The sequence below is a fragment of the Ipomoea triloba genome, chromosome 1 (assembly GCF_003576645.1).
Source record: "Ipomoea triloba cultivar NCNSP0323 chromosome 1, ASM357664v1".
Taxonomy (NCBI): Eukaryota; Viridiplantae; Streptophyta; class Magnoliopsida; order Solanales; family Convolvulaceae; genus Ipomoea; species Ipomoea triloba.
In genome coordinates this window covers 28,237,137-28,251,208 of record NC_044916.1, presented here as the reverse complement: position 1 = coordinate 28,251,208, position 14,072 = coordinate 28,237,137, and the positions used below count along the sequence as shown (strand labels likewise).

Here is a 14,072-nt window from a genome sequence, read left to right as displayed (position 1 = left end):
GCCTACATGGGCTCAACACTAATGTGCACTTCTTGTGCCAGATTACACTTATTTTTTTTAATCATATTTTCACCTCATTCTTATTCCTTTTTACACTTATTTTGAAGAGTTTATTTGGGTTTTTGGAATAAAAAGAGTGTTTTGTGCTCGGAATGACTCAAATACACTTTGAAGGAAGGAAAATGAAAAAAGAAAATAGAAGTTGATTATTTTGGAGCAAAAATACATTAAAAAAGAGCATGGAAGCAAAACTGGAAGAAAACGTGCGAAAAGATCGAAACCAGAAAGGACGCTGTGTGTAGACAAAACCACACACGGGCGGTGGTACGCCCATGCATAGTTCACTGACGCGCCTTGTTTTCTGTACAAGCACTTCGTGCTCGTGCCATGCCGGTGCACTTGTGTGGGGCTCGTGTGCTGAAACCATGGGATGCTACTATAAGTAGATCTTTTTCTCCTTTTGGCAAAGAGAGGCTAGAGAGCCACCATAGTGCACTGTAGCAATAAGGAAAATTGCAATTTATGATATTTTCTATCTTCTTTAGTTATTCTATTGCTCTAGCTTTGTTACTCTTGCATATTTTGGATTGTTATTGTGTTTATTTACTCTATCTTGTTGGATTTTAGTTTATTAAAGTGATTTCCTTTATCATTTGCTTAATATATTGTTGGATTATATTGTTAATGAATGTTCTTGTGTTTAATCTCTATATTATGAATGAGTAGAGTAGCTTAGGAGTCGGATAGTGGTGTTTATTGTCTTTTGATGCCGCTTTGATATTTATTTCATCTAAGGGTTGAAACTCAACCTATGGTTCTTGTTCTAGTGGGATGTTTTGTGTTGGTAGTGTTGAACCCGATGGAGTTTGTGCCAACATAGAGTTTGATGCCATGGATCAATGGAGTGTTGAAGGGATTGAGGAGGATTGGTAGCGTCATGACTCACAATGATCAATTTGGAGTTGGTAGTCTTTAACCTGATGATGAAGCTTCTAGCTCTCAATCTCTTTATCCATGACATCAAACCAATAGCATCCGTTCCAATCCCTAATTTTTTATCATTATTTTTATTCCAATGTTTAAGCTGTCTCATTCTTTTTATTACTTGCTTAGCTTCCATAAATTGTTTAAAGCTTATGTCTAGATCTTGTTTGGCTAACCAAACCCCGAATCCCTGAGGATGATAAAAAAAAAAAAACAAAAAAAAACAAAATGTATTTTTGTTTATCCCAAATACCACTATACTTGTTCAGAGTGAATCACAACCCAAGTTAGAATATGGATTTTGTTCTACATCCCATATTTTTAGATTTCAAACTCAACCCACTTTAACGGGGCGTTTGGTTGGAGAAAAAGAATTAGGTCGGAAAAGAATTACAATTCCATGGGGAAAGAATAATGCGGGAATAAAGTGAAGTTTAAATTCCAGTGTTTGGTTTGCATGAATAAAATTACTGAAAATTTCAATTCCAATGTTTGGTATACATAGGAATTGAAAGGGAATAAGTAGTATAATGTTCAAAATACTCATTGTTGTTGTTGTTATTATTATTATTATTTATAATAATTGACAAATTAATTCACAAATTGTTAGAGTTGTTGCATATAAAGAATGCAAATTTTGAATAGTTATAGCATATAAAGTTTTAAATAACATACAAAAAGGGAAGTCAAAGAATAATATATTAGCACAAGGAAGAGTCACTATATGCCATTTAAGCACAATATGCTTAGCGAATTAGGTGGGAATTAAATGGGAATGAAATTGTAATTCCCTCTGACCAAAACATCGTGTAGTTTATTAAAAAAATTTAATTTAATAATTTTTAAAAGAGTGTTTAAGTCTATGAATTATAATTTATACTTTTTAAATTTTAATTTTGAGTATAACATTTTAATTGTATTAAATATTTTAATAGCAAAAGACTTTGTGGTTTAATAGCACCCGGTTTACACTCCCACATGAAGGGAAGTGGGTTTGAGCCTCAGTGGAGGCGACTGTTGAAGCTATGAAAATATTTTTATACGGAGTAATTGTTTATTACTTGATTATTAGAAGCTTACAATTTTGAAAATTAAAAGAAAATTAAAAGTAGTGTAAGTCACAAACTTAAAAATTACAATCAATATTCTTTCAAAAAAAAATTACAATCAATAAATTTAAATTAATACATAAAAAATAAAATCTTACAATTCACCAATTTAAGTGATGAATTCCCTTGAATTCTTGACTGCCGCTGATGCCCAAGCAAACCGAGAGAGGATGAACCGACTTGCTCCGGTTACTAACCGTTGCACTTCGCGCCAAAATAGAACCCTCTTAAATTTCCAAGTTTCACGCGATTCCAACTCTAACGAGCATTCATATGCTTCAACGCTGAAACTGCTCAAGCGGCGAAAGCATATTCAAGAAATCCATGCCAGCCTAGTGACATCAGGTCTTTGCCGGAACATTTTCCTATGCAATAGCTTATTGAACTCGTATGTTCGTTGTGGACTTCTAGCGGATGCCCAGAAACTGTTTTCTCGAGTTGTGGGTAAAAATTTGGTTTCTTGGACAATATTGATCTCCGGGTTCGTAAAAAATGGTCATTTTGTTGAAGCTACTGAGACTTTTCTTGAGATGATTATGTATGGGTTGAGGCCTAATGAGATTACGATTTCGAGTACTTTGCCAGCTTTTGGGGAATTGGGATTGACTCTTACGGGGAAATCGGTACATTGTTATTGGATTAGGCAAAATTTTGGAAAGAATGTATATGTGGAAACAGCATTGGTTGACATGTACTCAAAAATGGGGCGGCCAATTAGTGCCAGACACATATTTGATAATATGTCTGAAAGGAATAGCGTTTCCTGGAATGCAATGCTTTCTGCTTATTCAGATAATGGATTTGGTGTGGAAGCGATTCAACTGTTTAGTTTGATGAGAAGGGAGAGGATTTCCGCGGATGCCCTAACAATCATGAGCTTAATATCAGCTTCTTCAATTGCAGGAAATATGCAAATAATGAGTGGAGTCCATGCTTTAGCAGTTAGACTTGGATGTGAGGATGATCTTGTTAAGACTGCTTTAATGGATATGTATATAAACCTTGGCTGTATTGGTGATGCTCATTGTTTATTTCTTGAAATGTCTAAGAGGGATGTAGTTGCTTGGACATTGATGTTGACAGGCTTCTCAAGAATTGGAAACTGGAACAAGACCATTCAATATTTTAACATGATGATGGGTGTAGAGGAAATAGTGCTGGATTCTGTTTGTTTGACAAGCATCATTTCATGCTGCAGCTGTTGGGGAGCACTTCAACAGGGCAGGGGAGTACATGCACTAGCCGTTAAAACTGGCTGTGAAGCCGATGTATTCCTAGGATCAGCCATTATAAGCATGTATGCCAACTGTGCAAACTTGGATGATGCAAAAAGATTTTTTGGAGCAATGAGCAGAAAGGATGTCGCGTGCTGGAATGCCATGATTGCTGGCACTGCGATGCACGGGTATGGTAACGATGCGATTGAGCTCTTCATGAAGATGGAGAGTGCAGGCATTGCTCCAAATGACTCGACCTTGGTGTCTGTCTTGTGTGCTTGTAGTCAAGCTGGGATGGTCGACAAAGGGCTCAAGATTTTCAACAGTATGGTTGAAAGTTGGGACGTTGTTCCTAATCAGAAGCACTACGCGTGTGTTGTAGGCCTTCTTGGGCGTGCAGGCCGATTGAACGATGCCTACTCCATCATTAGCGAAATACATTTGCAGCCCGGTGTTGAGGTTTATGGCGCATTACTTGGTGCCTGCAAGGCTCATGGAAATATTGAACTGGGGATTAAGATTTCAGAGAGGCTTTTTGAGCTGAATCCAGATGATGCAGGGTATTATGTACTGCTGTCGAATATGCATGCCTTTCTGGGGAATCAAGAGGGTGTAAAGCTGACAAGATTATTGCTCAGATCCAAAAACCTGAAGAAAGACCCCGGTCTGAGTTTGATCGAGATAAATGGAGAAGTATACAGGTTTATGGCAAGTGAGAAGGATCATCCTCTATATCCAGAGATCTCTGAGTTTCTGAAGGGTGTAATCTTGAAAATAGAAGCAGAAGGTTATGTTGCTGACATGAACTGTGTGTTTCAGGATGTACCAGATTTTGTTAAAAAGGACATACTGTATCACCATAGTGAGAAGTTAGCTATTGCTTTAGGATTGATGAGAACAAAGCCAGGTACAATGTTAAGGGTAACAAAAAACCTGCGCACCTGCAACGATTGCCACTCTGCAAGCAAGTTCATCTCCAAGGTTTTTGGAAGAAAGCTGATTATTAAGGATGCAAATTTCTTCCATATGTTTCAAGATGGCATCTGTTCATGCAGAGACTTCTGGTAAACACAGATTGGCTAAGTCCAACACAATCTAAAGCCTTTAAATTACAAAAATTAACTCATGTATTTACAAAACAATACTTGGGAAGTATATGAATAAAGAATGGAGTTGCATATTTTGAGTTGAGCATGCAGAGCGCAGCTGTCAAAAGAGTATGCAAAAGAATGTGTTTCCTACACATGTCAATGCGCGCTCTAATTTACATTCTGTACAAAACGTGAGCACGTTGGGCAAGCGCTATTCTCACGTCCAAGAAAGAATCTTCACACATTTCAAAATTCCTATTTCTGGCCTAAGAAAAGAGTTAGCTGGTCAAGCCACTGCTTTCAGTAGCTCATCCTGTAGCTGATTGCATTACTTTTCTTGGTTTTATCATCACCTGAGGAGAAATAAAACTCTAATCCTTACGCAGGTTGAGAGCGCATCTGTTCATGGATATCCTTCACAACATCCCGTAACTCTGGAAAGATGGACACTAGCACAAGTTCAAGAATTGCAAATGCTACTTGCTTTAAGCATATAGTAGACTGCAACTCACAAGGCAGTTAACGGTAGTCAGTCCCGAGGAATTCAAAAAGACAAGAACTTGTTGTTCAACCAAATAGTAATAGGTCTGTGGATACTAGGAATCAGATGATGGCAAGGTCATACCTGAAGGAAATAGTATATATCTCGAGCACAACGTCTGTACTGCTTTTGCCCAATCAAGCGGACTAAAGCACTAGGGGCACTATCTGGAATGAGTAAGATCACGATTTTGAGCCATGTAAAACAACTAGTAACTCAAGATGCAAGATGCATACAAAGGAGATGGTCTGCAGACTGCAGCTATTCAAACGGCCTCCATTTCAAGAATAGAAGGGGGGGATGGGATTCCAGAATAAGATAGAGAACTCACTGAAAAGGATGTTTTTTACATTACTAGCTCTGCGAGCAGCCTCAAGCTGTTGCTCAAAAGATCCTCCTTTAGATGTCTGACTCATTGGAAACTGTCTCGTCGGCTGCCCATATTGTTGTTGATTTGATTGACCATCATTCTTTTCACTTTGAGTGGTTGCTTTGAGGAAGAAAGTGCCATCAGGCCAAAGAATCTGGAAACAAGTCATTAACAGCAACAGTATGATTATTTCAAATCCTGTGAGTTACAAGTTTGGAGCTTAAAATCTTGGGTTTCAATTGAACTGCTTTTGGTAAAGAAAAAGATGATTAGCAAAGACATTTACATCTTGGAGCCATCGTATTCCTTGGGCAATGACCTCCTCTCTCCGGATCCAATGAATTTGCCTCAACAGCCAGTCATCAATAGCGTCTTCCATCATCAACTGCAATATTTGCTTTGATATCCAAAACACTTGTCTTCTGCAAGAACACATAACAAGTTGTACAATAAGACACTCCATGAAGCTCTACATATAATAGCAAGAGTATGCATATCCATGGACTTGCTTCAGTCCATCAGTTTGCCTCTGTTAAGTTGGAAAAAAAACTAGTGCAGTGCAGAAATGCAGGATATAAAAGAAAATAGAGCAGAGAAGGATGGTACTACTTAGGAAAATCAAGTCACATGTTTCATTATCAAAACCGAAAATGCACGTGATAAAAAAGTAGCAGGTTTACCTTAACCAACCTCTTTTTGTAAGTTGAAATACGTTGTCTACTAAATTCAGAATAGGCACACTTAGATTTGGAGGACTCCACTGCAAGGAAAATTCAGCAAGCAGCAGAGTAAATATAGATGAAACCCCATGATTGAACAAATGAGAAATAATACCTGCAGCTGGCTGTATACTTTTTCATGGATATTACTCAGAAATGATACTATCACCACACTTATTATCTTACAAGAAATGATAATTGCACAAGCCATTATTTCTGCTTCATCTGTATTGCAAATCCCTTTAGTCATTTTAATCACTTAATTATTAGAAATACTATATACTTAATAAGAGACTTTAGGGGGAGTTTACTCAGGAACACAATAAACAATCATCAGAACTATCCGCTTGTGAAATATAATTATATATCCAGTCACATGTTGTAGTATCTAAATGAAAAGGATTGATGCCTGCACCTCATACTCATTTCACGCCTAACTCAAGTAATAGGCTATGAAGATAATCGAGAGCATAATCAGAATCCTATTGGTAGAAAGTTCATTTTCAAGGGACTAGGGATGTTGAAAATGGTAAATACCTCTGGGGGAGCCACAAGCGGTCCCTCTTGTTGACCTGAGACAATTGCAAAATTTGCTTCAGGACATCCACTAGCACTGACAGGTTCATGTTTTATTGCTTGATGGGGTAACTCTTTTGAGTTGACTTCATTGTCGGAATGCCATTCATTGGTTTGTGGGCTGGACCCTCCATCTTTATCGCCATCATCTTTATCAGACAAACTGCTCAACGGTTCTGAAGTGTTTTGCTTGAATGAAAGTTTATTGATCTCATCATCGTTCCAGGCAAAAGTTTTGCCTGCAAGTGGAGTATAAGCAGCAGAAGGGGAGCTAACAACTTTCCTCACTAAACCATCAGAGACTCCTTTAAATTGGCGTACTATATCATCCACAGCATCATCCACTTTAACTGTTTTATTGAAAGTAAAATAATAATAGAGATAACATGGGTTATCATAGATGAAAACAAAGAAACTGACCAAGAAAGTGATACAATTATACAATAAGAAATGAAAGCATTGAATTATAGTACTCAGCCCTTGTATAAAGCATAATGAAGATAAGCCAAGAAAGAAGCCAATTACCTGCCAAAGTTTTCATCACTGACGGAGACTTTCCAAACGAGTAGCTCTTCATCCATATAACCCAAAAGTTAGTCTTCTTAAATCAACCTGAGTTTATAAAATTAAATCTGTCTCCAGAAACAAAACAAAATTACGTGACCTACACACCTTTGAGGAAGTACTTAGAAAATCCCACACTTCATGTTGCTCGGCAACATTAGCAATGGACAAAAGATCCTGGTAAAAGAGAAGCCTATGAAGGCAGCTAAAAATAGAAAACTGCACATCACAAATTAAAAAAGAGCAGTGTGAAATATACTTGCAAATACTTGTCAAGCAGAATACAACGCTGATGAACAAAAGCATCTTCTGTGCTTGAAGAAAAAATCCTTTTAGGAGGCAAATGTAAGGTGTAATTCGGAATTTCCTTCAGGTGTCGATGCAATCTCTCAAAGTTCCTGTATCTGCTAAGACAGCAGTAAGTGATAGAAATCAATGAATAATGTCAGAGGATAACCAAGCAATGTTAACATCATATCATAGGAACCCTTTTTGTAAATGAATGTAAAGTAGTTCAAAGTTCCAATTTTACCAAAAGCAGAAAGATCTAACTGACTAATAATGTTATGGCTAGTAACAGAAGATGAAGATGAGAACACGACCTTCTCTTCACGAACCGAGTGTTATTATCAATATCAGTCACTGCAATTGAGTAAACTGCAAATGATTGTGAACCTAGTTTCTCAAAAAATGCTCCTATAACCTGTTAGAGAAAGCCTCAATTAATATATATCTGTTAAAGCAATTGCTTATTAACCATGGCCCAACTTATTGAACCTATAACATATAATACAAGAGTACGAGGACAAGAGGTAAAATAATTTTCATACCCGGCACTTGAGCTTTGGAATTTGATGTTTGTCACTGTGTAACATCATTTCTGATGCACTAGTGTTGCTATGTTCTTCAGTATTCCTCCCAACGTCTGCATTATTAAGTTGTGATATAGTAGGTTCACCTTTGCTAGCCAACTGATCTTCCATCTCTAATAGGATATTCAAATCGGAGGTGCTATTAAATCTCTTAAACTTAGTTTTGCTTTCAGGGCTTATAATGGCGCCAGCATCTTCAGCTTCCTGCATTCAAGGACCTGTTTTAGAAGCTAGCTCCGTGTTCATATGTAAAGATGAATATAAGAAATAAGTACTGAGACCACTAGGTGCAGAATAGTGATTAGGCCTTGAACAAAATTTTACCAGAGACTTATCATCCTTTTCTGGAAATATTTCATCCTCCTGAGTTGCTATTTCCTTTACTATATTTTTTGCATCACCCAAAGAAACGAATTCTCCAGGATCTTGAGACTCAATAGAAGCATACTTCTTGAGTTTTTTCTTATAGTTTCTCCCTATTGTCCACATATTCTCAAGGTTTTCAGGCATTAGAACTTCTGTTCTTTTAAGAGTTGCTGCTTCAAGGGCACGGGCCCATTCAGCGGATCGTGGATGCTCGTCTTGAATTAAATTAGGCATGGAGTTTCCTGAAACATCAGATGCAGTCATTGTGAACGAAGAATCACTACTCTGTACATTTTCTGCATGATCATGATCATGGCCCTCTACATTGGTTGCGATATCTTTGATAAAATCCTTAATCGCTGCAAAAATATATTCGATCAACTCATTGATGTACCTGCAAGAATGGCAATTGACTATAATGATTGAAAAGGGGTAGGCAGTATAGATGAATGAAACCAAGAATAAGGAGAAATATTTTTATTCTAACTCCATGTGACAATTAAGAGAAATGGGAGAGTGCTTTAATTCATTGCAGTCATTAGGAATTATAGAATCTCATTCAGACATTAGAAGAATAGGTATCTGGTGCTCCAGAGGACTTCTCGTAATAGAATAGTTACTTATAATTTGCAATGAAATAATAAAATTTCAAACAAGACCTCAAATATGGAGTATAAAAATTGAAGATTCATAATTAAACATTCTAATATTAAGAAGTAAACACAAGAAAGTACTTTTAACTGTGAAATAATTCAAATGAGGGTAACGCCCAATCTTCAACTATTTATATATATGGAGAGCATAACAAACATAAATTTCAACAAGAATACATAGTAAAAAGATAGCTCACCATGGACTGGCAAAGTTCAATATAGGTTGCATTACCAAACAAGTTACAATTTCTCGAGCAATGCATCGAACCAAAGGACATTGAGCTTCCTTTGGTCTTAGAACTATAGCTAGGACTCCACTGATGAGCCGCTGAAGAACCTATTTCACTGAAGCATTAATTGATATCCTAAAATAAAATGAAATTCGAGTAAATGAAATATCTTCGTGAGAACACTCCACTCACACCTTGTACTCACACTCTGCCGATATCAGAGCTGGGTGAAGTTCTTTGGAGACCAATAAATGGTGCTTCAATCTCTCATCCCTCTCTTCAGAAGACAGTGTCGCCATTACATCCCTGCCAATAGCAGCCTGGCTTTTTCGGAAAAGGTCCAGATGATCGCCTATCAGGTCAACTATATCCCTTAATAATTGGAACACATTGGGTTTAGTATCAAGAATTTAACTATCCCTAATGCATAAGTTCTGCCACTTTGAAGGAAAAATTAAGCCGATATGTTTTTACAGCAGGATAGCCTGGAATAAATGATACCTTGTCAACAGGTCAACAAGGTTAATTTCTTTCACTCTTTGAGATATCTCAGCAAGGGCATCCATAATTACTCGATATATTAGTTCAGGTGCTTCCTTGTCAGGCGTAATATCAGAATACCACAAATCTATTACATAATCATGCAAAAGCTTGTTCACAAAGTCCTCCATCGCGGCTTCTACAAGTGGTGCATCAATCTTCCTCTTCCATTTCAGTGGGGGCAGTGATGTAGAAAGACGGGAATCATTCACAGATAGTTGCTTCTTTTCCAAGTGTGACAAGTATGTGTATGGTCTAACCTTTTGAGGTTTCCAATGAAACTCCACCTCATTCAATAGTAGCCGTAACACAGACACCAGCAACACTGCAATCGGCACATTCATCCACATTGATTTGCTAGTGTCTGCAATCAAGAGAGGATATTTAGAAAGGAACTGCAAATTTTCGATGAAAACTAACTATATAGATGCATTATGCAATCCTTTAAAAGCCAAAACTTTACACTCCTCTTAAAATGTAAACACAAGCAGATAAAACCATAATTGTGCTCTAAGCAGCATTGTAATAATTTAAAATTACTCATTTCTGAAGGATGCAAAGATCAAACACGAAATAACATTATATAATTCGTAAAAACACAGAAATAAAGCAATGTCAATGATATCTGCAGCAAGATAACAACGTTCGTTTATGTAAAACGTCAAAAAATGAAGAACAAGAATTTTAAACTTACGCGTTATGAAGTAGCAAACTGCGAATATACAGAGAGCCCACCATACCGTTCGAACCTTTGCTTCTTCGATCAGATCTTGCAGAGTCCCCATGTGCGTTAATACACCGTGAAACCCTAGAATTTCTCGATTTTACAGTTCAAAAATTTCGAATCTAGCATCAAAGACGATAAATTTTGAACGGAAACAACAACAAATGCATGAATGCCCAGGAAGATAACTCGCAAGCCACTGATCTGATTGATTGCGCGGAAAATGTTACAACTTTTTACAAGTGAAATTTTGGGCTTAAATTCAAAATTAGAATCCAAAAATTTATCGATTATTCATGATTGATCGAATATAATTTCGAGTTAGCGGCGCTGTGCGGTGGAGAGAGAAAAGTAAAAAACGAGGGAAAGAAAATCGTCGTTGCCACCTTGTTGGGAGTAGAGGCAGTTGCGGCCGTTATATTTTACTGACGGAAGTTATTTACGGACTATTTAGAAAGATATTTTTTTATAGCCTTGACCATGGCAAATTATAGTATTATACAATCGACCAATAATTTTTAAATTAAGTATTGTAATTGACATATTCTATACTTGTAAGTTGTAATCAATTGTTTATGTGCTTATAAATAAATTAAAAACATAATATATTAACTACAAACACATAAAATAATAACTACAAATACATAAATTATTAACTGTAGGTATATGATAGAACCTAGGTACACAAATAGCCCATGGTATAACAAATGTCCCGACCATATATTGGGTCCATGAATATGAGGTTTTGAGATTCAACATTAAGGGTGTGTTTAGAAAGCAAGAAAATTAATTTTGAAAAATGAGTCATTTTTCATAAAACAGTTTCATTTTCTGTGTTTAGTTCATTTTTCAGAAAATGAGTGAAAATGAGCATGGTATAATTATATAATTTTTATTGTATTTAAAATACAAAATATATAAAATAATAATATTTATATTTAAAAAGAAAAAAAACGACGCCTGCATTGGTTTCTACCGGAAACCAGAGCTTCGACGGACTGGTTTTCAAAGTCTAGAAAAAAGACTTGATTTTCCTTGGTCAACAAAAAATGATTTCCGTTGGCCGCATTTTTTGGAGGTTGCCAAACACCAAAATCCCGAAAAATGATTTCTGAAAATCATTTTTCGGGTTACCAAATACATCCTAAATTACTTTTGTGCACAAGAAGTCCAATTCAAATCCGAACGCTCATCATAGTAGAAATTGAACACACACCCTAGCACGAGAAGTATTCAATAAAGAATCCCGTTTATTAGACCAACTATTATACATTTATTGCAGTTTATAAATTTCCTTCTCGTTAGTTTACGAGGTTCGTTGTTGGAGTGCTTCAAAGATACATATGGTCATGGCTAGTGTGATACTCATCCTGATCGAAGTAGATGACAATGGAATGTCTCTCATGAACATCAGTTCAATTGGGAGGATACCCACTGATGATCCAGTCAAAAACACAAGGCTGGATACGTACCTTCAGTTGGGAAAAATGTCAATGGACTTCAGTAAGAAGAAAAAGACTCAGGGGGTTTGCAAGTTGCTCCATCCAGATGTCAACTTGTACACATTCTGCAAGGCCATCAATCAGTTGACAAAAGTTTTAAGGTCCTATAAGGATCAAAACTCTCTTGTAACACAGTCTGCGAATCTAAGTTTTATTAGCTTAGCTAGAAAATTTAGTTCTATGTCAGATTGTATGGAATGGCTTTACATTCCATTGAACCTTGTTGTACTTGTTTCTAATATTTAATGAAGGTTTATTATTATTATAAAAAAAAAACATGTTAACTACATATACATAACACGATAACTACTATATATACACATAATATGTTAATTACAGACAAATAATTATATGATAACTGCAGACACATATTATGTGTATGCAGTTAACATGTGATATATGCAATTATCATGTTATGTGGCTTTAATTTATTTATAGACATATAGGCTATGTTGGCAAATTTAGTTGAAAATGTAACTAAAACCTGAAAAACTATAAATTAGAATATGAAAATTGAAGAGCTGTTAAACTAGCTTGTTGGTCCCAATAGGGTGGGAAAAGTCTAGAGGGGGATGGCGAATATATTTTTCAACAATTTTAAAATATTATAACACTTTAACAAATATAATTCAAATGAATAAATTCAACTTGAAATGCACCATCGGAAGTAAACTAACGGTAAAGTGCTATAAATTAAATCACGTAAATATGAAGAGATAATTTGCATACAACACGTAAGAAACACTTGAAATAACTCAAATAATAAGTATATATGAAATTTGGTGCACATGCATATGTGGGAACAAATAAACCCATATGAATAGATTGATTCAATCAGTATGCAAAGGGTTTCTAAATAATTAGCAAGATAATAAAGAATAAATCAAATATATAATGTATACTGCATGCACATGTGAAGTCACGAAAACCCAGATGATAAAGTCTAGATAGATAAAGTGAAATAGTAAATGAGTTAGTTCAGATAAGAATGCAAGAATGAAAGTACTGCAAGTAAAGTAAAGTAGAGAGAGATTTATAGTGATTCAGATGCCGTGTAATATTCCTAATCTACTCTTCTCATTTCACTCAAAGCAAGAAATTCACTATCTCGTTCACTTAGATACAAATAGTTATTCTCCAAGTGCTATCAAAGCACTTCACCGAGTGTCTCGCACAAAGCTACACTCAACTCCGAGTATCTCGCACAAAGCTGCCCTTAATTTTCCTGAGTGTCTCGTACAAAACCACACTCCCTAAGATTTCACAATCTCTTTGCTACTCTCCCTTCTTTCTACACTCAGTAGAGATATTTTCACAAATAAAATATTTTTCATTCTCTCATACTTGAATTCTTTCGATTTTGGCTCAATACTTGCACTCTTGATTTTTCTTACTTTCGTAGTTGTAATTATCCGTGTTCTTGTTGTCGTCAAGTCTGCTTGGATATTTATAACTTGAAAAAGTTATTTGCACGTTGTGAAAATTCAAATTTTGAATGTGCACTTGATCTAATAGCTCTTCCTAGCTTGATCTGCAACATTTAATGTCCTTGGTAGTCTTTGTCAGATGAATTTAAATTTTGCTTCTTTATCTCTTCAAAAGTCTTATAGTAATCTAACAAGTATGGACATTGGGCGTTCTTCCATTTTTTCCGGCGATTGCCGTCTCCGCTTGCTTAGCGGGTTAGCAGAGGCGGCACCTGCTCTCTTCCCGGTCAGCTTCCTCTTCTCTCCGTAGCCTGCCTCTCTTTTTTCTTTCTTCATTCTTCTTCCTCCCTCACCACTGCCGCCATCTTCTTCCTCTCTTCCCTTCGCCGCCTTCACCTTCTCTCTTCTCTCCGTCCGGCCGTCCACCCTCAACGCACCTCCGCTTTCCACCGCCGTCCACCGGCCACCGTAGCCGCAGCCATCCTCCATGCATCTTCCCTTCCCCTTCCCCATCTTAATAAAATTTTATATATATATATATATATATATATATATATATATATATATATATATATATATATATATAT

The 14,072-nt window shown here is 36.3% G+C and overlaps 2 protein-coding genes across 2 annotated transcripts; one reads left to right on the top strand and one right to left on the bottom strand.

Annotated features, from left to right (window-relative positions):
* Positions 1 to 2,209: 2,209 nt before the first annotated feature.
* LOC116011902 (pentatricopeptide repeat-containing protein At1g11290, chloroplastic-like) lies at positions 2,210 to 4,476 on the top strand. Its single transcript, XM_031251332.1, has one exon. The coding sequence runs from the start codon at positions 2,210 to 2,212 to the stop codon at positions 4,376 to 4,378; it is 2,169 nt and encodes a 722-aa protein (XP_031107192.1). The 3' UTR covers positions 4,379 to 4,476.
* On the bottom strand, positions 4,441 to 10,759 carry LOC115996975. Its single transcript, XM_031236425.1, has 16 exons — positions 10,527 to 10,759; positions 9,794 to 10,196; positions 9,487 to 9,664; positions 9,260 to 9,399; positions 8,368 to 8,803; positions 8,002 to 8,247; positions 7,774 to 7,874; positions 7,431 to 7,575; positions 7,280 to 7,348; positions 7,133 to 7,178; positions 6,569 to 6,957; positions 5,993 to 6,072; positions 5,599 to 5,734; positions 5,274 to 5,466; positions 5,027 to 5,109; positions 4,441 to 4,902 (listed from the first exon to the last, which is right to left on the bottom strand). Exons 1-16 carry the CDS (start codon positions 10,615 to 10,617, stop codon positions 4,780 to 4,782), a joined length of 2,859 nt encoding a protein of 952 aa, XP_031092285.1. The 5' UTR covers positions 10,618 to 10,759; the 3' UTR covers positions 4,441 to 4,779.
* Between the last annotated feature and the right edge of the window lie 3,313 nt (positions 10,760 to 14,072).

Excerpts from the sequence above, each read along its gene's own strand:
- LOC116011902 (XM_031251332.1), top strand. The coding sequence starts at position 2,210 with ATGAATTCCCTTGAATTCTTGACTGCCGCTGATGCCCAAGCAAACCGA.
- LOC115996975 (XM_031236425.1), bottom strand. The coding sequence starts at position 10,617 with ATGGGGACTCTGCAAGATCTGATCGAAGAAGCAAAGGTTCGAACGGTA. Across the intron at positions 9,400-9,486 it reads CGGCAGAGTGTGAGTACAAG|GTTCTTCAGCGGCTCATCAG; the intron begins GTGTGAGTGGAG and ends TCAGTGAAATAG. Across the intron at positions 6,958-7,132 it reads AGTGATGAAAACTTTGGCAG|TTAAAGTGGATGATGCTGTG; the intron begins GTAATTGGCTTC and ends TCAATAAAACAG.